The sequence below is a fragment of the Thamnophis sirtalis genome, unplaced genomic scaffold (assembly GCF_051295495.1).
Source record: "Thamnophis sirtalis isolate CommonGarterSnake01/CBP01778 unplaced genomic scaffold, rThaSir2_p1.2 scaffold_13, whole genome shotgun sequence".
Taxonomy (NCBI): Eukaryota; Metazoa; Chordata; class Lepidosauria; order Squamata; family Natricidae; genus Thamnophis; species Thamnophis sirtalis.
This window is the reverse complement of record NW_028261393.1, coordinates 58,497,564-58,524,983: the sequence shown is the minus strand read 5'-3', so window position 1 is coordinate 58,524,983 and position 27,420 is coordinate 58,497,564. Positions and strand designations below refer to the sequence as shown.

Below are 27,420 nucleotides of genomic sequence, written 5' to 3'. Positions count from 1 at the left end.
AAAAAATCTGATTTTTTTTTTTAAATCATTGATTTTTATCCACCCTGTTGTTCAGGCTTAAGCATAAGAATCTGCTCAACTAAAGTTCAGCACTAAATTGGCCCCAGCTACGAGTCAGTAACTTGGGAAGGAATACCACTAGAAAAAGTCGAAAGGATCACATCCCTCGGTTCTAATTTCCATGAAAGTTGGGACATGACCACTGAAGTAAAGACAAGGATAGAGAAAGCTCGAACAGTGTTCTTCAAAATGAAAAAGGTCTTCTGAAGTCACGACATAAACCCAAGGTTGAAAACCGGATGTTTGCCAGATGCTACGTCTTTTCTATCCTGCTCTACGGAGGGGAGAGGTGGTCTCGGGCCCCTTGAAGACACCAGAAGCCTTTCAAATGTGGATTGACAGGCGGCTGATAGGTAGAAGCTGGGTTGGCAAAGTCAGAAAGGAGGAGGGGATAAGCCCCCTGGGAAAGCCAAGGGAAATCACCAGAACCATAAAAAAGCTAAAGTTAGAATATTTTGGACCTGTGATATGACACCCGGAAAAACACGGCATCCGTCACTTAATCCCCCAGGGAAAGACTAAAAGGTAAATGAGGTCCAGGCAGAAGAAGAACATCATCAGGGCTTCAAAATCTGAGTGACCGGTTTGGGCAAAACTCAGCAGCACTTTTTCGTGCGGCTGTTGATAAAAATAGGACCGCTAACATCCGATGACGGACATGGCACAAGAATGTCATGTCAATGGAATTCAAGGGGACTTGTGGCGATGTAATGATTCTAGGTTGATGACTTGTTTAACTCCACCTCCCAGCTCTGGCTGCCCCTCCACTATGGTATCAAGTCACACTATGTGAAGACAACGATGAACCTTTTTTTAAACCAAGAAAACTACACAGAAGACATAAAATGATGGATGAGAACATACCTGGCAATGGCCACCTCTGATCCAACGGCACTCAACTTGCTAGAGGTCGTCCTCAGTGGTTCTCTTGGTGCTGTGCTGAGTGATCCGTCAAACAAGGCAAATATTCAGATGGAAATGCCTGTGGATGAAGGCCGTTTATGGATTGTTTTGAGGCCCTCCTTTATTTCTTCTCGAGGTGCAAGATAACCTCTAGATAAGAGCTCAGTATCTCCTCATTCTCAAATCTAATATGGCTGGGGGGGGGAGGGGGTAGAATAAAACCTTGTTCTGACCGAGGCTTCCCGAGAACTCCTGGTCCCAACAAAAAACCCTTTTATTAATTGAATGTAAATTCTGCCCATTCACATCCATCAAAGTCTTTCGAGGGAGGATTTATAGTCACAGACCTTATCTGTCTTGGAGAGCTGCCAGGCCGAGATCTGCAGAACTTGGCCAGGAACCTCTGAGAGTCACGAACCAATTAAGTGAACTAATTGCCTCCTGCAAACTCCCCTTTCGCTCCCCTTTGATTTCCTCTGGGAGGGGCCATTCACCACCCACCTGTGGCCTTACTCCCAAGTCGACCCCTGTTCTTTAGCTGTTCTTCTGGCAACTCTGCACATGAGCATACTGGGAAGAGGCTCCAGCTGTTCTTCTGCCTCACTGATGTCTGACTCTGAAGGCAGCTGATAACTGTCAGACAGCCCTGGCCCCCTCTCTGCCTCCAACACAGAGCCCTCATCGGAGCCTTCCCCAGACTCCAGGACTGGCCCAGGTTCCTCCCCAGCCTCCTCACTGTCCGAATCCGCTGCCAGCTCCGCTGGTGGGCCACAACAAACCTCTTATGAAAAAAACATCCTTCCTTCAAAATAATACTTTACTTGATTACATTGTAAGCGAGTCATTTGTAAGTAAAATTCCTCCCAAATTATCCCATTATATGGGGAAATGCTCTGTATCTCTTCTGTTACAGCGTCAAAATAAAGTGAGGGCTGTATAGTGTTGTTGCTGCGTTTTTTTGCACTGGAGGTCACATTCACACTTTTGACGGCGTGACTTGGGGTCGGACGCTACAAAGGAACCGAGGAAAGTAGGGCAAAAACTTAAATTAGGCTCCCAATTTACATTTAATTAAAAGCCGGGTGCATTTGGGTAAGGCTGCAGAGCATGGGGGGGGGGGGAGTAATTTGCCTGAGCTGCTTTGATCTTGCGAGGAGGATCCTCCTCGTGGGTGGAACATCGGGGGAATTGGGTGAGGTTTGGGGGCTCAGGCGGATTGTTTCCTAGCCCACCCCCCTGCCCTGCTGGGGTTCCATAGGGGAGGGGGTGCTGCTGTTGAACAGGGGATTTCTACTGGGGGACGAGAAGGGAACCTTTTCATCCAAGGTCTGTGACTCACGGGGTCGGCTGGGAAAAACAAAAGCATAGATAGTGAACGATGGGTGTGGCTGGTAAACCTAAATAAACAGGGACTTTGGGCCATTTAGACTCCGCCCCTTTCAGCTCCTTTCAACTTCATTAAAATTATTAGAAATATTTTTTGACCTGTGTTTGGTCATAAGCATCCTTTGGAAGCTGAGTTGAAAGGCCTCCTTTTCTTCTTCTCCTTCATCTGTTCTTCATCTTTCTCCTCCTTTTCTTCTTTCCTCTTCCTCCTCTCCTCCTCCTCCTTTCTTCTCTTTTTCTTCTCTCCTCCGCTTCTTCTACTTCTTCTTGTCCTCCTTTTCTTCTCCTCTTTTCTTCTCCTCTTTTTTCCTCCTCCTTTCTTCTCTTTTTCTTCTCTCCTCTTCTTCTACTTCTTGTCCTCCTTTTCTTCTCCTCTTCTTTCCTCCTCCTCCTCTTCTTCTTGTCCTTCTTTTGTTCTTTTTTCTTCTTCTGCTCCTCCTTTTCTTCTCTTCTTTCCTCCTCCTCCTTTTCTTCTTGTCCTTCTTTTGTTCTTTTTTCTTCTTGTCCTTCTTTTGTTCTTTTTTCTTCTTCTGCTCCTCCTCCTTTTCTTCTTTTTCTTGTCCTCCTCCTTTTCTTCTCCTTTTCTCCATCTCCTCCTTTTCTTCTTGTCTTCCCCCTCCTCCCTGATGCCAATTCCATCACAGCATTGTTTCTGTGATGACATCATGGCATCAGGGATGACATCATAGCTTCTCCTGGGCCTCTAAGACAGACGATCCAAGGACCCTCTTGCTTTTCTGGCTCTCCTGCTGGTATCACAACAAGGATACGGAATCCTGACCAGGCCCTGCAGCTGTAGGGAGAGGTGGGATCAGCAGAAGCTTATAAACAGGACCCCAAGGATGCACATCTTCCTCCAGCTTCTGTTAGCCAGCCAATGGCCTTAAGAGCCACTCTCTTAGATACAAGGCAAGGCGGTTGGGTGCCCACCTGTGCTAAGTCATAATTTATCTTGTCTGACTTTCATGGGTATGTTGTATCATCCCAAACAATTATGATTACCGTTATAGTTTGATGCATTATGCTTTCTATGTGTCCTTTATTCAACCAACTGTGGTTAAAGCAAACCCAACTTGATTCCTTCCAGATGTATTGAGGCCATACCAATATTTTGTCTGGGGAATTCAGGGAGTTGGAGTCCAAATATCCTAAAGTTGCTGAGGTTGGGAAATGCTGGATGATAGAGTTGAACACCAAGAGGTGCTAGAGAGGTCTTGGAATCTCCTTAGCATCTTCTACCTTCACAAACACAATTTCAGGGCTGCTAAACTAACCCCAAGGAGGGGGACGTAGAAGAACCAAGCTGGGAGTCTTCAGAGTAGCCTAGTTATATTTTTTACAGCATTTAAAAAAAAATCATAGCCCTATCTCAAGAGGTTGCTAGGTTTATTTACTGTTTTCACGCGGTCTCGATTGCACTGATTTAAACTCGTGAATACAAAATCAATAGTGTCATAGTATTATCTGCCATTAAAGAACGTGAAGCCAATAAATCTTGCAGGGTGATTAGAGATTTGAGATCTTTAAAAGAAAATTAAGACTAAGGAAGTTTAGTAACAGTAGCACAGAGAAGGAATTATAACTGATCTTCGTTATCTTGAAAAACAAAAAAATTGCAGCCGTTTTCAAGAACTGCTTGGCAACGTGGATGAAAAGCTGCCAATGAATATGGACCGGCCTGGTGGGCTTAAATTTGCAGATAGGTCACTTGAGCTACATTAGTTCAGTGTTTCTCAACCTTGGCAACTTGAAGATGTCCGGACTTCAACTCCCAGAATTCCCCAGCCAGCGAATGCTGGCTGGGGAATTCTGGGAGTTGAAGTCCGGACATCTTCAAGTTGCCAAGGTTGAGAAACACTGCATTAGTTGATGTCTTTGGAGATTCCCTGCCATCCAGGTCCTGGTTGCCGCATTCTCATCTGGCACCAAATGGTAACATTTTGGAAACTGCCCAGTTTGGGTTTTGAACAGCTGTTTAGAGAACTTTACTAATATATGTTGGTTTGTCTGTTTTGGTCTTCAGGATATGCTGACGACTCGGACTTTGATTTAGAAGATGCACTGGATGACTCTGTCCCAACGAAGAGACGTAAGTATGAGCCCAGTTGCTCCACGGGTGGCTCTTGTGGGCAGAGTGGGTATTGGCTGTGGATTAGGAACCGGAGGGGTTGGCACGATGCTCAGCAGGGAAGAAATGAGCTTGGCGATGGAAAGCAAGACTGTCCCGGTTCGAGACCAGAGCCGTGCCACAGGAGTGAGCTCCCGTCCCTTGCTCCAGCTCCTGCCATCCCAGCTGTTTGAAATCACGCAAATGCAAGTACATAAATAGGTACCACTTCAGTGGGAAAGTCACAGCACCCTCATGCTGGTCACATGACCGCATAAATGTCTTCAGACAGCGCTGGTTCAGTGGCCTTGAAACGGAGATGAGCACCAACCCCTAAAATCGGCTAAAACCTTTTTATAGGGTTTGTCAGCAGGCATCCTTCCCACAATTATAGTTTTTTAAAAACAAAACAAAAGACAAAAGTCAAACTGAAAAAGAAGTCTTTAGATATGAAGAACGGTTGCAGGAACTGGGCATGTCTAGTTTAATGAAAAGACGGACTAGTGGATAGCAGTCTTCCAATATCTCAGGGGCTGCCCCAAAGAAGAGGGAGTCAAACTATTCTCCAAAGCAACTGAGGGTAGAACAAGAAGCAATGGGTGGAAACTCATCAAGGAGAGAAGCAACTTAGAACTGAGGAGAAATTTCCTGACAGTGAGGACAATTAATCAGTGGAACAACTTTCCTCCAGAAGTTGTGAATGCTCCAACACTGGAAGCTTTTAAAGAAGATGTTGGATATCCATTTGTCTGAAGTGGTGTAGGGTTTCCTGCCTGAGCAGGGGGTTGGACTAGAAGACCTCCAAGGTCCCTTCCAACTCTGTTATCTATTCTATTTACAAATAAAAAAAATATATTACAAAGGCAAACTCTAAAGCAGAGAGTTTTCCATAATGCATGGAATCAAATGTCCTAGCTGGGTAGCTTGAAAATATTTATCAAATTGGACATGCCCCATCCTCTCTTTTTCCAAGACCCGTATTAATTTATTCCCTCTCTCTGTCTCTCTCTTTTGGGCAGGAAAGCAAAAACTTTCTATTTATATATATATATCTCCTTGGGATTTGTCTATCGTGATTAAAAAGATTATGCTTTTTAAAAAATCATGACAGGTTGGATAAAAGAATGGCTGGAACTCCCGTCCTTTGATCAGGCGGGAGACAGCGTGGGTGGGGCCACAAGGCAAAGTGGGTGGGACTATTCCATATTTGGGTGGGGCCTAAATATGCCAAGATGCATATTCAGCATAACGTTTGGATCCTCCCCCTTTTTTAAAAAAAAAAGTTTTCGTAAGGAGCTGTTGATGTATAAATTGGTTCTAAAGGCTCGTATTTTTATCCTCTGCTTTCTTTCCATATTCCACCCTTCATAACTGCAAAGCTCCTAAATCATACGTCCCGTGTGCCCCCCCCCCCAAAGTCCATAAAGGGTTTCCAGTCACTGATATGAAGAACTTGGGTTATGTTCTGTAATTTCATTCCTGTAACGGTGCCTGGAGGGGCTCTCGGGAGGAGTCAGACAATGAGTTTGGGGCACATGTAATCCTTGAAATTCGTCTCGTTTGCGCTGAAGCATAAACCAAGGTTTAGAACTCACCATGGTTTAAATCCTCTTACTAGAAACCAGAAAAGGCCCAACGGATGAAAACTTGAGTTAGAGCTGGGCGTGGAAATTCAGCGTTCTCCTTCCACGAGCATCCAATGTTCGAATGCCCAAATTAATGTAATGTGAACTTTTTAACGGCTACATCTTTGTTTCCTCAAACCTTTCAGTTTGAGTTCAAGGGGGCCTGAACTCCCAGGACGGGTATGTCTTACTTAAGAGTAAGACCCCAGCGGAGAGTGCCGCGTCAGGTGAGGCTGGTGGCTTTGGCATCCCCCGTGGAACAAAAATGCCATTTATTCTGCCTTCCTGTCTTTCCCAGCTACTCACAAGCCGCCGCCCAAGAAGACGTCAGGTGGCACAGGTGAGACGTTCGTTTTCTTAAGCCTTTAAATCAGCTGTGGGTGCTCTCCCACTACAAATCCCATCCCCCCCCAGCCATCGTGACCCTTGGCTTTATGGTAAACTAGGCTAATTTGCTGGTCCCCCCTCCCCCCCTGCTTTCTTGTCAAACAACAATCCAGAAAGTTCCAAGCCCATTCATTTCATTTGGGGCAAAGGAGGATTCCTACCGGTTCGGCCCAGTTCGGCCGAACCGCTAGAGGTATCCCGGCATGCAGAACTGGCAGTGACCCAGGCTGGCCACCCCCCCAAACCGGTTCCTCGGTCGCTGCTGTTGCCGCCGCCATCTTTTTTTGCAATTCTGCGCATGCGCAGAACAATTTCCATTGAACTGCGCATGCGTGCGCACGACCGAACCGGCAATAACACCGGCTAGAACCCACCCCTGAGTTGGGGGTGTCCCCTGGCCTCTGTAACCCTGATAGTGGCCTACCTGGGAGTGGTGCGGTGGCCTAGAGGTGGCGCTCTCATCTCACAATCAGGAGGCTGTGAGTTCGATCCCAGGTAGAGGCCGATATTTCTCTCTCTCTGGGCACCATGAGAATGTATCTGATGAAAAAGACTCTGCATTAGTGACAGGAAGGGCATCCGGCCAGTAAACATTCAGTTGCCCAGACTCTCCCCCCCCCCCGGGGCAAAGAGATTATGGGGTCGTTAAAAGAAGATGACGGTGGCCTACCTGGGAGGGCGGTTGGGGGGATACAAGGGCACTAACCTGTAGCAGCAGACAAGAGCGCAGTGGCATCACCCTTTGGGGTGTGGGTGGGTGTGAATGAAAATAAAAGGGAGGGTGGGGGTTGCATTGCAGAAAGGAAGTGGCCGAGGGGGTCTGGTCTCCCCTGCAGTAAGAAGCCCTTTATTCTGGCTCCTTGGTTTCCCGAACAGGCGAACTCGACCTGATGGATTTCTTTGATTCCCCGCCGGAGAGAACCACCAGGCCTGCCAAGGCCACCACTGGCCCTTATCCCAGGAAACCAGGTAAGGACCTCCTGCTTCTGGGAAGGCTGGACGCTGGGCTGCCTCTCCTCAAGCCCTGGCAGTGGGGGGAGGGCCCCCCCCCATTTAATGGGGTGGAAATATGACTCTGGGTGGCAAAGAATTTCTTCCTTCTTTCTCCTCTCCCTCCCACCCTCCCTCTCTCCTTCCTTCCTTCCTTTCCTCCCTCCCTTCCTGTCTTAGCCCCTTCCTTCCTTCCTCCCTTGCCTTTTTCTTCCCTCCCTCCCTCCCATCCCTCCCTCCCCTCCTTCCTGTCTTGGCCCCTTCCTTCCTCCCCTCCCTCCCTCCCTGAATACTAGACTATTTAATTGTGAATACATTATAAAACATTACATTACAAAACAACACGGGTGACCACAGTCCACACACCAGCTTCCAAGCAAACCCAGTGAAGCCAGAACCTCTAACGCCCAAGGAGGATTGGACCTGGTGGGAATTGGGCTGGGATCCCACCAGGGATAGGCAGGATGATGCCCAGAAAGGGAGATAAAAGCAGATGTTGGGGGGAAGAGCCAGGTAGCCGTTTCGCTGTTTTGCCTAACATGAGCTAAGAAGGTTGAACCAGCAGCTTATCCAGCCTGTATTTGGCCTCTTTGGAAGGGGAACCGGCTGGGGAGGGCTGGGCTATGTTGAGCGCTGGGCCTGCTGGGCTGAAGGCTCTGTGTCCTCCCATCTGCAGATGACGGCAGCTGGAACATCCCTCACACCACCACCACCACCAAGCAGCCCAAAACTACCAAGCCGCCCCCCAAAAAGACTCAAGGTAACGTTTAGCCACTGTGACACCTCAAAGGCCCCATTGGGAATCTGGGAAGGAACGCCTGCTCCCTTGGGACTCCGCAGGGGTGGAGGTGGGGAGGCAAAACAGGAGCTGCACCTGGTACTGCAGGAGAAGAGAAGAGAGCAGGGCCGGGGGGGGGATGTTAAGTGAGGGGTGTCCTCCCTTGGAAAGGTCTTCTCCTTTACCAGAGCTATTATCTCTGCTTCCTCCTGTTTGGCAGGACAATGTAGAAGATCTCTGAAGATAATCCTGGGATCTGGGGAGGGAGGGATATAGATGGATGGATGCTTAGGTGGTTGGTTGGATGGATGGATGGATGATAGTTGGATGGATGATGATTGGATGGATGATGGATGGATGGATGATAGTTGGATGGATGATGGTTAGATGGTTACATAGATGGATGATGATTGGATAGATGATGGATGGATGGATGATAGTTGGATGGATGATGGTTGAATGGATGATGGTTGGATGGATGATGGTTAGATGGTTACATAGATGGATGATGATTGGATGGATGGATGATGGATGGATGGATCTATAGATAGGTAGATAGGAGAAGACAATATATTAGATAGCTAGCCTTGGAGGATTTAGGGTTCCCAGGCTGAATTTGAGGATTGAAACTTGATATCTGTGTTTTCCTGACATTCAGTCTGGTTTATAGAAAAGCCTTCACCAACTCTGACCCTTGAATTCCACGTGGAGGGGTTGGCTGCAAGGCCTGGGGTTCTCCCTTGGCTGAGATCTTGGTGATGATTTGGAATTCCAGAGATCTGGAGCCTCGCAGATGGGAATGGCTGGTCTTGTGTCGAGGTGGTGACCATTACATGCATCAGATCGAACTCAAGAGGAACCAAGGGGCAAAACTATGCCTAGGAAATATTGTAGGAATTACGGGAAGCCTGGGTAGATTTCTTCAAACCTTTTTCTTACTTCTCCTAAGAGGTTAAGTCTTTCTTAGTGGAAGAGTGGTGATGCTAGAAACAATAACGCCCTCAGGAGCTGATCTGCTAATTTTATAGGGAAAGACCCCATGGATTTTGACTTGGCCGATGCTTTTGATGACCCGAATGAGAGACACCATGGGGGCGGACCGCCTAAAGGAAATCCTGGTGGAGGTACGTTGATCATTCTTCTTTTGGTTGGCCAGGAGAGATTTATGCACCCTTCCTTCTCTATATCCGCTGCAGTTTTGGGGGGGGGGGAGAACAGTGGCCAATGGGAACCCAAAGGTTTGAATGTCTGCTCACCTGGTGGGTGAAGACTGTGCATTTTTGATCAAGTAGGATGGTAGCAGCTCTTGTAGTTGAAGAAACTGAGAAGAAACCAAGGACAATGGTGGAAATGTCTGCAGAGAAGAGACAGAATAGTCAAGATGGTGATGGCCACCACCTCTGTTATATACAGAGCTTCAGTTACGTCATGGTGGCTACCATCTGCACCAACCTCCCTGCGGACACTCCGGGGGAAGTTTGGTTCCCATCAAGCTGATGGAAGAGCTGGTTGGATGTCCAAGAGATGATTAACCTAATGGGATCTGTTGACGGAATCAGATTGAGGATGGACAAAATGGTTTCTCAACCTTGGCCACTTCAAGACATGTAGACTTCAACTCCCAGAATTCCCTAGTCAGCATGACATTCTGGGAGTTGAAGTCCACATGTCTTCAAGGGGTCAAGATGGAGAAACACAGCTCCAGAGGGGTGTAGATTTTGCGGTAGAAGGGAAGTGCTCTCTGCCCAGACATCAGAAGCCGAAGGAATTTGTAGTATTCATCCATCTCCCCCCCCATCACTTTGTCCTTTGCTTTTCCTAAATAGATATAGCCAGTCCTCAACTTACGACCATAATGGATGCTGCCCAATACAGGGGTTAAGCCATGATGGTCATAAAGCAGCTTCCCCATGTGACTGATCCAAGTTGACAATCTTTTGCTGCTCTCATTAAGCAAACCCAATGGTCATTAAGTGAACCAGTTGTTCACTGTTCTTGGTTTTGTAAAATACTAGAAGTTTAAAGGCCAGTTCTGGGTTAAAATGCTGTACGATGAAGTCATGTGACTATGGAAGTTAGCAACCGGACATAAAACCAAGGACCCCCTGTGAATCTTTGGAGGAATGGTTGAAAAGAGAACAGCCTCTGGCCCCTGGGATGTTAGGATGGGTGGAGAGATAGATAGATGCAGATAGAGATGCAGATAGATAGATAGATAGATAGATAGATAGATAGATAGATAGATAGATAGATAGATAGATAGATAGATAGATAGATAGACAGACAGACAGACAGACAGACAGACAGACAGACAGATGATAGACAGACAGATGATAGACAGACAGATAGATGATAGATAGATAGATAGACAGACAGACAGACAGACAGATAGATATAAACAATAATAGATAAGATGTAAGGTGATAGATTAGTTAGATGGATGGATGGATGGATGGATGATAGAAGATAGAAAATAGACACCAACAAGATAGAAGATAGATAAATATAAATGAACAATGATAGATATTAGATGTTAGATGTTAGATTAGATAGATGGATGGAGGGATGGATGGATGGAGGTTGTTTTATTGCTCCAGGCTGAATTCTCGCTTCCCCGTGTGCCTAAACCAAGCCCTGCTATTTTCCATGATCAGTTAATGAATAAAGAATCCCGTTCCAGGCTCCAAAGGTGGAGATAGAAGAGGTGGAGATTCTGGTAAGGGGTTTCTCCTTGGCTCCCCAGCTGCGCTCTCTCCTCTCTCCCACCTGACTACCTTTGCTCGCCTTTCTCTCCTAAGTCCAGTCCTTCAAAAGAAAGATTACCCTCTGATCTCCTGTCTGACCATCTCCCTGGGAAGGAGACAGAAGGGATCTACTTGGACCCCTGGGCTAATTTGGCCTTGTGGACCAACCTTTCTCCTCCTTTCCTTCCTTCGACTCCCTCCCTTCCAGAGGTGGGATTCAGCCGCTTCGGACCGATTTGGGCGAACCGGAAGTGGAAATTTTAATTAGTTCGGAGCAGTGGGGAAATGCAAAGTTTTTTGCTATGGGTTCTGTGGGCGGGGCTTGGTGGGCGGGGCAGGGGAAGGACACTACAAAATCCCCATCCCCTCCCCACTCTGGGGCCAGCCAGAGGTGGCATTGGCCGGTTCTCCGAACTACTCAAAATTTCTGCTACCGGTTCTCCAGAACTAGTCAGAACCTGCTGGATTTCACCCCTGGTTTGGAGAACTGGCAAATACCACCTCTGATTGGCCCCGCCCTCCTGCCCCCTCCGTTCCCCGTCCTATATGCCCTTGTTTTTTAGCTCAGCGGATTCGCGCAGCAGAGTGGACGGCTGCACCTCAGCTGAGCTAAACAACAACTCACCTCACCAGGCTGACACCGAGGGAGGATTTTGAGCACTATGTGCATGTTTCAAGCGCTCCCTCATAGAACCGGTAGGAAAATATTGGAATCTCACCACTGCTCCACCCCTCACCCCAATTTCTGCTTCCAGAAAAGTAGAGTTGCAGGTTCTGTAGGAGATCAATGTCCCCCTTCCCAGATTAGCAATAGCAGTTAGACTTATATACCGCTTCATAGGGCTTTCAGCCCTCTCTAAGCGGTTTACAGAGAGTCAGCATATTGCCCCCAACAATCTGGGTCATTTTACCCACCTCGGAAGGATGGAAGGCTGAGTCAACCCTGAGCCGGTGAGATTTGAACCGCTGACCTGCTGATCTAGCAGTAGCCTGCAGTGCTGCATCCTAACCACTGCGCCACCTCGGCTCTTGCCGATTTCCCCATGGAGATCGGATATTCACTCCCCCCTCCCCCCTCCACACACGCACACACCCCTCCATCCCTAAAAATAAATACATACAACAAACTGGACTGTTATATTTCTTGCATGAGATTGTTCCAGCAATTGCTTTCTTCCCCAACTGACCGTTACCAATGCATGGGGTGAATTCTCTGTCCACTCTAACCTGCTAGAAATCCTCGTACAGGCTGCCAGTTCCTGCTAGGACTGGTGGTCAGGGATGATGGGATCTGGGCAGGACAAGAAGCAATAGGTGGAAACTCATCAAGGGGAGAAGCAACTTAGAACTGAGGAGAAATTTCCTGACAGTTAGAACAATTAACCAGTGGAACAGAAGTTGCCTCCAGAAGTTATGAATGCTCCAACACTGGAAGTCTTTAAGAAGATGTTGGATAGCCATTTGTCTGAAGTGGTGTAGGGTTTCCTGCCTGAGCAGGGGGTTGGACTAGAAGACCTCCAAGGTCCCTTCCAACTCTGCTATTCTATCCTATCCTATTCTATTCTAATAAAGATAATTAGGGGACTGGAGGTCAAAACATATGAAGAACGGTTGCAGGAACTGGGTAGGTCTAGTCTGATGAAAAGAAGGACCAGGGGAGACATGATAGCAATGTTCCAATATCTGAGGGGCTGCCACAGAGAGGAGGGGGTCCAGCTATTCTCCAAAGCACCTGAGGGCAGGATAAGAAGTAATGGGTGGAAACTAATCAAGGAGAGAAGCAACTGAGAACTAAGGAGAAATTTCTTGACAGTTAGAACAATTAATCAGTGGAACGATTTATCTCCAGAAGTTGTTGGTGCTCCATCACCAGAGGTTTTTGAGAAGAGATTGGATAACCATTTGTCTGAAATGGCTCAGGGTTTCCCGCTTGAGCAAGGGGTTGGACTAGAAGACCTCAAGGTCTCTTCCAACTATTCTATCTCTACTCTACACTACTGTATTCTATATTCTATTCTGCTCTGCTCTGCTCTAAAGAAGCATCTTCAATTATATGAAATGTGCCTTCAGCCAGATCCTACAAAGGGTGAAAATGAAACAATAAACACTCTGGGGTTCAAACATTTCACTTTTTAAACAAATCTATTCTTTTGCACTTCTAGATTTAGATTAGATAACAAATAACATCACATCAATCACTTTTATAACTTTTGTTCCAGCCAATAACTCCTTTACTAACCCCCTACGCAAACATCTAAGAATCATTTTTCTTCTTGAATGCAGTCCTTTTACTCCTGGCTAAAAAAAAAAAAGGAGTGGGGGGGGGGTAAGTTTGGTGAAAGAGTGGTTAAAACTAATGTGGGATTTTAAGTAAGCGGATTTTACTTGGACCTCCTCAGGGATTTCGGATGATGACCTGATGGGAATCGTGGACGAAGGAGGTTATCAGCCTGATAAGAAAAAAGGTGAGTTTCTACCTACTCGATTGATTGTAGTGAAACATCAGGACTATTGTGGAGTTGCTGTTGGCAACATCTGGAAAGCTGTAAGTTCAGCTACAGTATATAGTTGTCCCAAAGGGGCTTTTTCAGGAGGCAACTGGACTTTCTTGTTTTTCTTTTGGAGACGTTTCATTTCTCGATCCAAGAAGCTTCTTCAGCTCTGGCTGGATGGTGGGGAAGGGAAGGATTTATATTCCTTGCAGGCAGCTGGACATTTGCATCCTTTTTAGAGGGTCATTGAGGCCACTTGGAGGTTTTATCTGTGTCCTCAGGGTCACCTGAGTGGTGCAAATGGTTCCTGTAGTCTGCAATTTTTTTCTCTGGAAATCCATTCCTCTTCCCACACCATTCAAAGGGTCTTCATTGCAAATTATACCTAAAAGTCTGTAAGTTTCCTAAGTCTGAAAGTTTCAGGAGGCAACTGGACTTTTATCTAAAAGGATGCAAATGACCAGACAGCCATGACCTGGAGGACTGAGGATCTCTGCAGACTTTTAGCTATGCAATTTGGGATGAAGACCCTTTGAATGGGGTGGGAGTAAGAACGGATTTCCAGAGGGAAAAAATTGTAGACTACAGGAACCATTTGCACCACTCAGGTGACCCTGAGGACACAGGTGAACCTCCAAGTGGCCTCAAGGACCCTCTGAAAGGCTGCAAATGACCAGCTGTCTGCAAGGAGTATCAATCCTTCCCTTCCTCACTATCCTATCAGAGCTGAAGAAGCTTTTTGGAGGAGAAGAAAAACGTCTTCAAAAGAAAAAACCCAAGAAAGTCCAGTTGCCTCCTGAAAAAAGCACCATTGGGATCACATGACCTGGGGGACTGAGAATCTTTACAGACTTTTAGCTATGAGGGAAATCCTCAATTTAAAACCACAATTGGGGGCCAGAATTCCTGATTGCCAAGCCCCCACATTTCGATTAGAACAAGAGAGTTGGAAAGTTGGAGATCTTCTAGCCCAACTCCCTCTATGTGGATGCTGCAAAACCTTTAAAGGATTTCCAAGCCCAGAAGATTCAGGGATCTCCTCCTTTGGGGGATCTAGCTTGGATTCTGCGCTGGAAAGAATGCGGAAAAGAGCAAGGAAGAGGACGAGGGGGCTGGAAGGCTGAGAGAGAGGGAGAACGGTTGCAGGAATCGGGTGGGGCAGCCTAGATAAAAGAAGGGTGGGGTGTGACGTGAGAGCAGTGTTCGAAGAAGCGGGGCTCAACCTGTTCTCCAAAGCATCTGAAGGTGCGAAAAGAAACAAGGGATGGACTAGAAGACCTCCAAGGTCCCTGTCAACTCTGTTAACCTGTCTACAGGGCTGTAGTGCCGTGATGGGGAACCGATCACACGCATGCTCAAAGTGGCACATGACACCTGGCACGTGTGGCCTTGCCTGATTTTTTCTTCTTCTGGGTTTCTGGTGCGCATGAGCACAACGACCAGCTGCCCTTCATGCGCGGGGCAGAGCCAAAAACCGGTGTGCGCATGCGCATCAGCCAGAAGATTGTCAGGTGTGCATGCGCAGGAGAACCCGGAAGTTCGGCTTTTCTGCAGCGCGGCCCCGAGGAGTCCGTGTGCACCCTTGCGATGCTTCCGTGCGAACCTTTCAGCACTCGGTGCCAAAAAGGTTTGCCGTCACTGATATAGGGGCTCCTGGTTGAGCAGTGGGTTGGACTAGAGGACCTCCAAGGTCCCTGCCAGGCCTCTTCAGTTGCTGTTGAATGCCGTGGGATCCGATGGGGCGGGAAAGGAGCGAAACCTGAGGCACGCAGGTGTAAATAAGGCGCTGGCGTTTCTCTTCAGATGTGCCAGATCGCAGGCATTCCTTCACTGGCGCTCAGCACACCACAAAGGGCTCCTTCTCTCCAGCCACTCAAGTGTTTTCCTTCTCCAATTAGAGAATGGAGTGCGTGTCTGTGTGTGTGTGTGCGTGGGGGGGTGGAATTACTGCTTATGCTGCAGCGGGGAGAAATGTGCAGACAAAGCATTCATTTCTCTGCAAACCGCACCCACTTTCTCGAATGCGCACGAGGCTAAATTTATAATCAATCTCCTTTATTGCTCCTGACGCAGCAGCGGCTTAATTAATACGAGGGCCAGCCGGGCGTCTGCGCGGGGCTGCGAGATTTGCAGCGCATTCGGTTCGGCAGCTCCAAGTGCCTCCGTCGACATATTAGGAGATAATTAAAATGGCCCCGGGATTGATTAATTGATTATTTATCTATTTGTTTAGCTCGCCCCCCCCCTGGGCGGCTTGAAATTGGCTTTGGAGAGGACTGGGGAGGGGGGAGGGGAGGGGGGGGAAGGAAGCGGTTGGGGGGCTGCTCCCTGCCAGTCGTCCCTCTTGCTTTCAACTCCAAGGTGTAAATCAGTTGTATGTCAAGGGGATGATTTGGACGGAGGGGAAAGTAGGGCAGGCGTGTCCAGATTCTACTCTTTGCTTAACGAAGTGTGGCCAAAAAAAAAACAAGATTGTAACCATCTTGACTCACTGAACGACCACATTGTTTAGCGATGTAAATTCTGGTTCTGATTGTGGTTGTAGCAGTCAAGGACTTTCCCGCACCTGCTCTATAAACTGGAGAAGATCCATAACTTGCTTCAGATTTTTAGGGCGGCTCTTCATAAATGTTCCCTGTTAGTTATGGGTGGCTGATCCCTTCTTGTTTGTTCTTCTGCCTAGGAGACAGCGACAATGATTACAGTAACGGTAAGTGAGAATCTTGTGCTTGGGACAATCTTGGTTTCTTTTCAAACAATGGATGGAGCCAAGCTTGAAACGGGGGGAAGATTTCCCTTGAACTCTGGCCTTCTGAGATGTCCCTTTTAAGCCCCTTCCTTGGTCTTTCCTGGGCATCAACCTCCAGAAATGGCTTTTAGCAGAGTCTGACCCAGGGGTGAAATTCAGCAGGTTCTGGAGAACCGGTAGTGCAAATTTTGAGTAGTTCGGAGAACCGGCCAATGCTGCCTCTGGCTGGCCCCAGAGTGGGGAGGGAATGGGGATTTTGCAGTATCCTTCCCCTGCTACGCCCACCAAGAACGGGTAGTAAAAAAAAATTGAGTTTCACCACTGGCTAAAAGTCCACTAGAGATTCTCAGTCATCCCAAAAAAGTTTGCAGGCTGCAGGAACCGTTTCTACCACTCAGGTGACCCTGAGGACACAGATAAACCTCCAAGTGCTTACGGAGCCTCTGTGAGCAGCTTGATACAAGGAGTATCAAGCCTTCCTTCCCCATTATCCTGTCAGAGCTGAAGAAGCTCCTTGGAGGAGAAGAGAAACGTCTTCCAAAGAAGAATCAAGAAAGCCCAGTTGCCTCCTGGGGGGGGGGAAAAACACCCTTGGGGCAGCCATGAACCTGGAGGACTGAAAATCTCTACAGTTGGGGAAGGTTGCAGAAGTCGGCCTCTTCTCCTGACGGTCAGCGTAGCATCCCAAGGAAGGCCGTGGTGGAAGAGAGGTCTGGCGGGGACGGAGAAAAGAAATCAGCGGGGACTTTCGGTAAAGCATCTAGGCTGCAGGTTCACCGTCAGTAACGGCTTCTCCTCCTCCCCCACTTCTGCAGGTGCCCTGGTGGAAACCGGGACAATTGCTGGCATTGTCAGTGGCCTTGCCATGGCCTTGATCGGTGCGGTCAGCAGCTACATCTCCTACCAGCAAAAGAAATTCTGCTTTAGCATACAACGTAAGTGTCTCGAATCCCCCTCCACACACACACCCCGCTTGCAGGAGATCCACCAGGACCCTCTAGGACGAAGACAGCCTTCCGTGGAGGATATTTGCAACGCAGGGTTGAAACGAGGGAGGGGTCCCTGCTGTTTTTTGAGCTGGGTGGGTTTTCTTGCAGACGTTTCATGAGCAAACTAGGTAACATCGTCAGGGCTGGAAGGGAGCGAGGTTTAGGAGGAGGAGGAGGTGGTGGTGGTTGAGCTTCTGGGGTCAATCAAAACTCTTGAGGAGGAGAGGAGGAGGACTATGGGGTCCTTAGTGCTCTCTGACCTTGCTCGTTTCCTTGCAGACGTTTCATTACCAAGCTAGGTAACCTCATCAGTGCTGATAGGCTTCCCAACCAGTTAGCCTCTCAGTTCAGTTCCACAGCCTGCAGGGACCCCTCAAAGGTTACGCTTTCTGGGGCTGCAGGGAGATTTCAGCCTGGTTGGCCTCGAAGGAAGGAACTTGGAGGTTGCAGCTTGTTGGGTTCCTGAAGGGCCCCAGTGGGTCCTCCTTCCGTCGCCTTCCCGGTTGGCAGAGCTAGAAAAGGGCCCGAGGGGGGCCAGGAGTGGGTGAGACTCGTCTGGCCCAGTTCAGTCCGTCCGGTGCCTGGTCCAGCCAAAGTTGGGAAAGATTCCTTCTTCTGAATTGACTCTTTCACCTCGGGGAGCAACGCCGCAATTTACCTGGGTATAAAAGTGGGGGAACGCGTTCAGTGGAAGGAGAGCCCCGTTGGCAGGAGAGCCCTTGGGATGGTCGCAGGAGGGGGGAGGACGGCGCCCTTTTCCTGCCGCTTTCCACTTTTAGCAAAATGTCACAAAGAGGAGTGAACCAGCGTCGGTTGAACGAGCAGAATAAGTCCAGAGAAACGTGATGGATTTATTTTTCCGTTCATTTATCTAACCCCTGCGGGGCTGGTTCAGAACTCTGCTGTTTGTCAGCCGCCATGTTGAGGGGAGAAAACAAGGATTATGGTTGATTGCAAAATGGAAAGATGTCTGTTTGTCTGTCCATCTATCTATATCTGTCTGTCTATCGCTATCTATCTATCTATCTATCTATCTATCTATCTATCTATCTATCTATCTATCTGTATCTATCTATCTATCTATCTATCTATCTATCTATCTATCTATCTATCTATCTATCTATCTGTATCTATCTATCTATCTGTATCTATCTATCTATCTCTATCTATCTATCTATCTCTTCTATCTATCTCTTCTATCTATCTATCTATCTATCTATCTATCTATCTATCTCCATCTCTCTCTTCTATCTATCTATCTATCTATCTATCTATCTATCTATCTATCTATCTATCTATCTATCAATGTCCATCTCTCTCGTCTGTCTGTCTGTCTGTCTGTCTATCTGTCTGTCTATCTATCTATCTATCTATCTATCTATCTATCTATCTATCTATCTATCTATCTATCTATCTATCAATGTCCATCTCTCTCGTCTGTCTGTCTGTCTGTCTATCTATCTATCTATCTATCTATCATCTATCTATCTATCTATCTATCTATCTATCTATCTATCTATCTATCTATCTATCTATCTATCTATCTATCATCTATGTCCATCTCTCTCTCTTTCTCTCTCTCTCACCATAAAATTGGAAGAAATGAAATGTATACACCTATAATAAATAGAACAGAAAAGGAAATTAAACACAGATCTTTGTACATGTGAATGTGTTCTCTGTATGTGCATGTAGAAATCCATGCTCTTCAGGAGGAACATCCTGAGGTCTGGAAAAGTGTTTGATAAAGGAAGCAACGCAAATGCTCCGCAAAAGGCAACAGGAAATTAAAGTTAATTATAACGGAGGATTAATTTCAGCCATCAGACGTGGCATGCTGGGATAATGTCAGACTTAGGACGCATGGCAATGTGCGCGGCGGCTCCTGAAGGGACCTTTTTTTTAATGGAAATGGCATAAAACAAGCCTCTCGGCTGGATTCACACGTGGCATTTCGGATGCCCCGTTTTGGCCCGTTTTAATGGCAGAAGCAAGTGATGGATAAGATTTAATCATCCTCCTGCCTCCAGGTTTCAGCTCAGAGTTTCTCCCAAGGGTGGTCCAACCCTTAAGTCGTTGGATCCGTTCGACATGGGGGGGGGGGAAGCAGGAATGCAAAGGTTTTAAAGGAAGAAAGAGCGAGGGAGTTGGTGCTTGAAATGGTTTAGGTGAGGTTGGGACGAGGCTGTCAACTCCTGTAGGCCATGCTGGGCATCCTGGTTCACCAACATCTGGAGGTCCCATGGATTCCTCACCTGTTTTGCAGTGTTCCAAGGTGGAGGTTTAAAAATGCAAATAATGTCACAGAAGGAGAACCAGAGCACAAAAATGCTGTTTAAAATCCAAACCTCTATCTAGAAGAGAAGAGAGGTTGGAATAAATAGAGAAGAGGATAGAACAACAGAGTTGGAAGGGACCTTGGAGGTCTTCTAGTCCAACCCCCTGCCTAGGCAGAAAACCTTACACCACTTCAGACAAATGGTTATCCAACCTCTTCTTAAAAACTCCCAGTGTTGGAGCATTCACAACTTCTGGAGGCCAGGTGTTCCACTGGTTAATTGTTCTACCTAGTTTGACTTTTACTCAGGAGTCTCCCATTTTTCTCTCTCCATTAGATGCAGCCATCTAAAAAGGCTGTAATGAGTACACAAGCAAGAGATTCAGTCTTAGGAATCAGGGGAAGGCAGCCTGTTTCAGAATTCTTTCGCTGCCTCTTAGACGTGTTTTCTTGCTTTGAGCTTCGGCCGTCTCACAACCTCTGTGCCAGTTTTAATTTTGGGTGTCAAATCTCTTCTGCTCTTGGCTATTTTTAGAGGGCCTCAATGCCGAGTATGTGAAGGGAGAAAACATGGAAGCGGTGGTGACCGAAGAGCCACAAGGTGAGTGACTGTGTGTGTGTGTGTGTCCTTAAGGTCACACTGTGTCACAAGGGGGATGCACTCTGCCCCAGCTTTGTGGTGACAGCTCCTCCGAGCCTTCCCCAGACTCCAGGACCGGCCCATGTTCCTCCCCCGTCTCCTCACTGTCCGAATCTGCTGGAGGGCCAGCACATGACCAATAGCATCCTTCAGAGCAACTGAAGACCAAGCGGGCTCCTTCAACTGAAAAGCAACTCAAATTACAGAATGCGAATGGCTCAGATGAGGGAATAGAAGGGGAAGTTATCAAAGTTGCAGATGACACAAAGCTGGCAGGAATAGCGAAAACACACCAGAAGACAGGCTCAGCACCCGGAAAGGCCTTGGCCGACACGAACAGCGGTCCCTGCCCAACAACATGGAATTTAAGGTGGAGAAAACCAAGGTTTACACCTAGGCAGAACCCCCCTGCCTCCCCCCCCCCCCCAAGTTACAAAAGTACAGATTAGGCAAAGCCCGACTCAGGAACAGGAAGAGGGACCTTGGAGTCTTAGTGGACGATCCCTTGAACGAGAGCCAGCCATGTCCGGTGGTAACCCCCCCCCCCCCCCGCAAAAAAAGCTAATACAATCCTGGGCTGTATAAACAGAGGCATAGAATCAAAACCGCATGAATTTATCAGGACCGCTTTGTAAAACCTTCGTAAGGCCACATCCTGCATCCAGTTTCGGACACCACGTTACAAAACAAGATGTTGAGAATTTGGAAAAAGTGGAAAGAAGACGGTTAAAGGCCTGGAGACGAAGGGGTTGCGGGTGGGCAGACGAGAGAAAAGGGGGACGGGGGATGGAGTGGGGGGACCTGATAGGAGTCTTCCAGTATTGGAAGGGCTGCCACAAAGGGAGGGGGGTTGGAGTAGAAGACCTCCAAGGTGACTTCCCATCCGTGGGGGGATTCACTGACCTCTGCTGCTGGTTCACACATGTGAGCGCTGCGCAGAAGGTCGCACATCATGTTGGGGTCAGAGGTGGGTTTCTACCGGTTCGGCTGAACCGGTAATAACAAGGCGGCCTGGTAGTAACTTTTTGCACGCCGAACCGGCGGTAGCGCTGACAGCAACCCACCCGCTGGTCGGGGTGGAAGGGTGGGTGGAGCCTCCAGCCGCTACCATTTCGCCTGAACCGGTGAGAAGTGGCAGAATTACGCCCTCTGCTACTCCGACCGATTGTTGAACGTGGCTTTCTGTACTTGCCTGTTTCTTATTTTCCTGCAAGAGCAAACTAAAACGTTCTCTTTTTTTCCCTTCCCTAGTGAAATACTCTGTTCTCGAACCACAGACAGCGGAAGCTCCACCACCTCAAGAAAACGCAAAAGTCTGAAATCTCAGCCCCTCCGGCTTAAAAAACAACACCAATTGTTGGCAAAAAAAACAAACAAAAAAAACAAAAACAAAAACACATGGCACACACACACACACACACAAGCGCCCACACATCCACGCACACGATCCTCTCACACAATTTGTAATTTAGCTTTGAATGAAATGTCTGATTTGGATTCCAAAGCGATTTAAATGTGCATTTCCCCCCCCCCCCCTGACTAGGGCAGGCTTCTTACTTGTGGTAGCCTTGTAGACTGGTTGAAGAAAAAAGAAGAAATAATGATGATGTTTTTTAGGGTTTGGTTTTTCTTTTGTTTTTTTGTTTTTTTAAATTTTTTAATATATCGTTTCGTGAAGAGTCGTAGGTTTACATTGCCCGTGGGTCATGTCCGAGCTTCGGTCAGGTTGAATATGAAATGCAAAGGTTCTTCCAAGTGGTTCTTTCATCGTAGACGTAGCCGTGTTCATGAATGACGTTTTGATGGGACGGGTTGGGGGGGGAGAGAGAGGGGGGGGGCAGCAAAGGTAGCCAGAGAACAGGGGTGAGAACAGGTGAAGTGCCTGTAGGTGACCAACCCAAAATAAACCAGGTGGAAAGCTTTAGCCAGGTTTTGGCTCTTGGTTCCACGTAGAGGTCCATCCAGGTCCTGGTGAGCTCCTTGAGAAGATGAGCTTCGAGACAGAATTCAAGACCGATGCGACCGTCTTTAAGAGGTCGGGCTGAGCAGAGACTGTGGGCTTCATTTCTGCTAGGAACCATCTGGAGTTGTCGTTTGGCTTTGAGTAGGACCAGGGATCCTGTGTGAATCCACAGCAAGAGGCTAAAGGGGGAATTGAACCTCACTGAGCTGCTGACTGCCAAAAAGGGCTCTCTCTCCCCCCCCACAACTGCGGTTCGTTTTGGACAGAATGCGTGGGCTCCTGGCTTCTCGGTGGTGGTTCTCCAACTTTGCAGAGAGGCTCCAAAGCTTGAGAGAGCTTGAGGATGGACCGAGGGGGTGCGTTGATTCATCTGCGCACCCTTTCCTGTACTCTAGTTCAGTCTGGAAGGGAGGAGACATCCAGGGCAGCGCAGAATGAATGGGCTAACATCCAGGAAAAGGGAGGTGGGTTTTGCTTCGGGAGAACACCAGCGACGGTGATGCTGAAACGTTGCACCTTCAGGTTTTCAAGGTCTGCTGGTCCGAACGTTTCCCCAGTAGGTGTTTTAGGGGCCTGTCATCACATCCCGCCGATTCGTACTTTGGGCCTGGGGTTCCCCAAGGAACCCCGTCTGAGTTCAGCTGGAATGTGGGCCGCTGTGTTCACTTGCTTGTCCAGCCTTTGAAGTTTTTTTTCAAGGAGAGGAGAAGGTTCTGGCCATTTGAGCTCTTTCCCTGGATGGAGCCCAACTTTTAGGAGCTCCTCCTGTCCACGGAAGGTGTCCTTCCATTTGTGCTTCTTGGGACATCAGAAAGCCTCCCGGTCCCTAGGAAAGCCCCGAGAAGAAGACCACCAGGTGGAGCTGAGCCAAGATCTTGGGTGGGACTTGTCCCATTGGCCATCATCTGTACCCAACAAGCAGCACAAGGTTGCTTCGTTATCCCTTCAGGGTAGGAGTGCCACCTCGGTCCTCCATCCTGTTCATATCAAATCATCTGCGCTGCTCCTCCTGCTGTGCCTAGAGTCATTTGTTGGGCTTACATTTCCTTGCCTTAACTCGGGGTCAGCAACCTTAAACACTTAAAGACCCACAAAGGTCCTAACTGGAAGCCCCCCGTTCAATTCTGGAGCCGACCGGAACTCGTTTCCCACCGTAGAGTCTCCTCCTAGCGCAGCGTCCATTTCCCTCTACCCGTCCTAACTGAAAGCCCCATCAACTGTGGAGCCGCAGCAGAGGGATGAAAGAGCCACATGCAGCTCCAGAGCCGCAGGTTGCCGAGACCCCTGCCTTAACTAGAGACCACCAGGGAGTCTAAGGAACGGTGGTGAGATACCTGCTACTGTTCATGGTCTTCTTTTGGTTGGCTCATGAGGGGGAAGTCCACTCGTAGCTCTTCACCGGGGGGGGGGGGGGGTGTCTAACCTTGGCCGCTTCTAAGACTTGTGGACCGACTCCTGGAATTCCCCAGCCAGCGTGTCTTAAAAGCGGCCAAGGTTGGACACCTACTCTACGCAGCGGTGCCAATGGGGATTCCCAGAAAAAGGCCACATGGCTGCCTGTGGTCGCTCTTTCCCAGATCAAATCTCAATCTCTGGTTTGTCTTGAATTTAGCTGGATCCCAGTTATTATGGGATGTGTGAAGGTTGTGAAGCCGGAGGATTTTTTTTAGCCTTATTTTGGGAGAATTATGATGAACAACTCTTATCGGTGTTAGCCCAGGGGCTCAGCAACAGCCCTCTCCTTTGGAGCTGAGCGAGAAATGAACTTGAATGTTGGCCCACGTTGGTCTTTCTCGACCTCAGTCCTGTTAGCCGTGCATTTCACCATTGTAGCAAAGTGTACATTTTCACATGCAAGATTAGGGTTTGTTTTTTTTAAAAAAAAATCTCTTTAGTGCATGTATCGGTCCATGATATGTATTACACGGTGTTGTGGGAGGGGGGTTGGAAAAATTGTGGGTGAAATACCTAATTTCAGATTTCATTTACAAACAAATCCTGTGTGATGTTTGTAGGGAGACTTTTCTGGTAGGGTTTCAGTACGGGAACCATCGGAGCTAGAGGAGAGCCACAGGGTGTGGTCAAAAAAAAGCGCAGGTGATGGTCACGGTGCTTAAAAGAATGGACAGAACTTCAAATGTGCTGGCGTGCCTTCCATACCTACGTTTTTTGACCACATTTCGTGGACCTACCAGAGCAAAGACTTTGTTGGATTGAGGCCTGTTGAACCTTCTGTCGATGCTGCTGTGTGTTGAGGAAATTTCTGGTTGGGTCTCTTAATGCCAGGAACACTTCCAGCTGTTATCTATAGGGGCTTAAGGAAATGCTACCCTGAGACCCTCATCTTCATCCATGATGGGGGTGACTCCCATGGATTTCAGCGGAGTGTCAAAATGCCAGCCCAGATGTTGGTGGGAATTCCTTCTGCTTTGGTTAGGCTTCATAATCTGCAGTCCACAAATATGATGACCTTTAATGAAATATGTATATTTTGGATGTACTAAATTATCTTATCTCACCCCCCCCCCCCCCCGTCTCCCCCATCTTCTAATTTTATTGTCTTTTGAGACTTAAAATTAGGACTTGGAAGGCCAACACGGGGCAATCGGAGGAGGACTGCAGCTTATTTAAGGAAGCCGCTGAGATGACTTCTCTTTGGAGGGATTCTCCTATGAAGGACTCGCAGTTTGACCAAAAAGCTACTTAGGAAAATAATCGTGAAGGTTTCCCATTTTTGAGGTGGCCTAAATTTTGTAGAGCAGAGAAATCCAAGGTGAACTCAACCACACGGAGGAATCTACATCATGGCCTCTTTCCGACAACCGTCTCTCTTTTTAAAGAAAGTCAAGTACATCAAACATTAGACTAGGGTTATAGTAATGCATCTTTAGATAAAATAGTGGGGAAATGGTGGCTGTACTTGGACTAGAAATCATTTTTTCTCACCTAGATGGAAATATTCTTTTCTTTTCTTTCTTTTTGGCCAATTGCGGAGAAACGTTTTATCGTAGGTGTAAAATTGTCTGTTTCGTTGTCTTTCTATTACTGTCCTGCCACTGATCTACATCTTGAAATACTCTGCCTCGGAACAGTTTTGCTACTACCCACATCGATGTTTGGGGGAAAAAAAAGTGATGTATTGCAGATCCTACGAACAAAAGAAAAATGTAATAATAATTAAAATATTGTCCCGAGTGTTACGTTAAGGAAGGGGGAAAAAAAAACCCAGCTACCAGGGTTTCAAGATGTGGCAGTTGATCAACCTGTGAGGTTCTTCCCCAGAGTCTTTTTGTATGGATTTGGTAAATGGTTATGCCTTAATGTAAATCTTAGATAGTCCAGCGGAAGGGAGGTCTTTGCAGAATACAACTCAACGTCAGGTGCAAAGAGCAACAGTGACTGTTATTGCCTCCCCAGACCCCGATTAACAGCGTCGTCTTCCCTAGAAGTCAGGAGTGAAGTTCTGATTTAGTCCTTTCCCTGAGCAGCCATGGGCCAGGCAAAAGTCTCCGTGGGGCTCCTGTCTCCAGGCCTCCAAGGCGTAGGAGGAAGGCCCTGCCAGGTTGCCTTTCAGACCTCCAGAAGTCCTACTGGGGAGCAGGAGAGGTCCACCAGCAGGGCCTTGGCCAAGGATGGCGAGCCTTTTGGGCACCGAGTGCCAAAAAGGGAGCACTTTGTGCGTGTGCACACAATGAGTATGCGCGTGAAGCCCCCATCTCAGCCGCGACCAGGAGGAAGAGCAGCCAAATGAACTTCTGGTTTGTGGCGCGTGCATGTTCTGTCGAAATGCAACTTTTTTCATTGGTTGAATTGTCCCCTTGGGGCGTTGGCCATGGCAAATTGTTTCCCTGTCCCAACTCTGTTGCCCTTAAAACACCCAAGATTGGAACATAGGAAAAACCCCATGTTGAAGATTGTACAATTGAGCCTGAGATTTTGCGCAACAAGACGATTGCATTGACCTGTTGGGGGGCTGTTCTTGGGAAAGTTGAGAGATTCCAGGGAATCAACCCTGAAGGGTCTTTTGCATGCAAAAAAACACCCCCATGCGCTCCTTCACAGAACTTCGAATCTCTTTCCCCCGCTGGGGAATTCTGTCCGTTGTCTGTATTTTCAACCAACAGTATGTTTGGCTTTTATCCTGGCTAACTTCTCGGTAGCAGTGCCAGCTGTGTTGTTCCGCACCTCCGGGGAAAGCAGGAGTGTGTGCGTGTCCATTTCCGTTTTTCTACTCTGCTTTTTTTTACATTGGTAATTAAAACGATCCGCGAGCTGAAAGGTCGCATCACGTCACCGTAGCCAGATGTTGAGAGCAGGACAAATAACAGGCGTTTGAAGTCTTCCACCAGGCCAAAGATGTATATATATATATGTAGAGACCACATATCGTGCCCTGAATTTATATGCAACACGTGTTTCTTGGAAGTTAAAACGAGACATCTTAATTAAGAGAAGAAAACAGTTTCCTGTTAGGAGAAAACGTAGGAGGGACTTTAGCCACTTCTACTTTTTTAAAAGAACTGGCTTAGATTTTTTTACCTTTCTCTCCTCCTCATTTGGAATGTCTTTTCTTTCTTTTTTTGCGGCAAACACGGACCGGTGTCGGTTGTTGCTTTTCCATACAACCGGCGGGAAACGGTTCGCTCGTTGTCCAAGTCTCTGCTGCGGTAGGAAGTCGCGTTCATCCGAAAGGATGGACCCGAAGAAGCAGAAAAGCTAGAAGAAAAGGAGAGAGGGAAAATGGGAAAGGAAAAAAAGAGAGGAAGAGATGAGTTCAAGAGACGACCGATTCAAAGAGGAGATGGCATATCCAAAGAAGCGAAAGCTTTTTTACTTTTAAAGCAATACATACATACAGTTGGCTAATACAGAAAGGATCTCTGCCCCAGGTGAAAATGGCGGGCTGTATTGTCTAAAAAAAAGAAAAGAAAAAAAGGCAGACTCATTTTGCTAAAGTGCATATAAGAATTATTATGGGGGATGGCTATCCGAACTTGAATGCTGAAGGACAAACTGGAAAAGAAAAACTAAAATAAATGGGGAAAAAATGACTTGTAAACAAAAACTGTCTCTTTGTGTCATCTCTCTGGGTTCATTTCGCCAATGCACAGCCTGCTTTCCTCATGCAAGGAAATATATATATTTCCGTGTATATATATATATATATATATATATATGTTGTATTTGTGCTGATAAATAAAGGGAGACTAGTATAGATCTATTTCAAGCTATTTAGCTCTCATCAGCTCTCATACCATGAGAGCTAAATAGCTTGAAATAGATCTATACTAGTCTCCCTTTATTTATTTATCAGCACAAATACAACACA

General features: G+C 47.4%; 1 protein-coding gene and 1 long non-coding RNA gene across 4 annotated transcripts in view; one reads left to right on the top strand and one right to left on the bottom strand.

Annotated features, from left to right (window-relative positions):
• CD99L2 (CD99 molecule like 2) overlaps positions 1-21,478 on the top strand; it is a 29,502-nt gene extending 8,024 nt beyond the window's left edge. Inside the window, exons 2-12 of one of the 2 annotated variants that reach the window (XM_087728331.1) lie at positions 4,373-4,438; positions 6,380-6,421; positions 7,345-7,437; positions 8,135-8,218; positions 9,265-9,360; positions 10,917-10,952; positions 13,380-13,445; positions 16,156-16,182; positions 17,037-17,156; positions 20,024-20,089; positions 21,380-21,478. In XM_087728331.1, the coding sequence (XP_087584457.1) occupies positions 4,373-4,438; positions 6,380-6,421; positions 7,345-7,437; positions 8,135-8,218; positions 9,265-9,360; positions 10,917-10,952; positions 13,380-13,445; positions 16,156-16,182; positions 17,037-17,156; positions 20,024-20,089; positions 21,380-21,447 (764 nt within the window). In that variant the 3' untranslated portion in view covers positions 21,448-21,478. The remainder of the gene's footprint in view (positions 1-4,372; positions 4,439-6,379; positions 6,422-7,344; positions 7,438-8,134; positions 8,219-9,264; positions 9,361-10,916; positions 10,953-13,379; positions 13,446-16,155; positions 16,183-17,036; positions 17,157-20,023; positions 20,090-21,379) is intronic. The other variant, XM_087728332.1, reaches the window with a different exon arrangement.
• Positions 395-27,245, bottom strand: LOC148043223 (uncharacterized). Of its 2 annotated transcripts, XR_015698398.1 has the most exons (4): positions 26,631-27,245; positions 9,493-9,590; positions 6,893-7,008; positions 395-1,042 (listed from the first exon to the last, which is right to left on the bottom strand). It is a non-coding gene; the product is annotated as an uncharacterized LOC148043223 (long non-coding RNA). The 2 variants fall into 2 exon arrangements; XR_015698399.1 differs by lacking the exons at positions 9,493-9,590; positions 26,631-27,245 and adding an exon at positions 8,422-8,579.
• Positions 27,246-27,420: the final 175 nt, after the last annotated feature.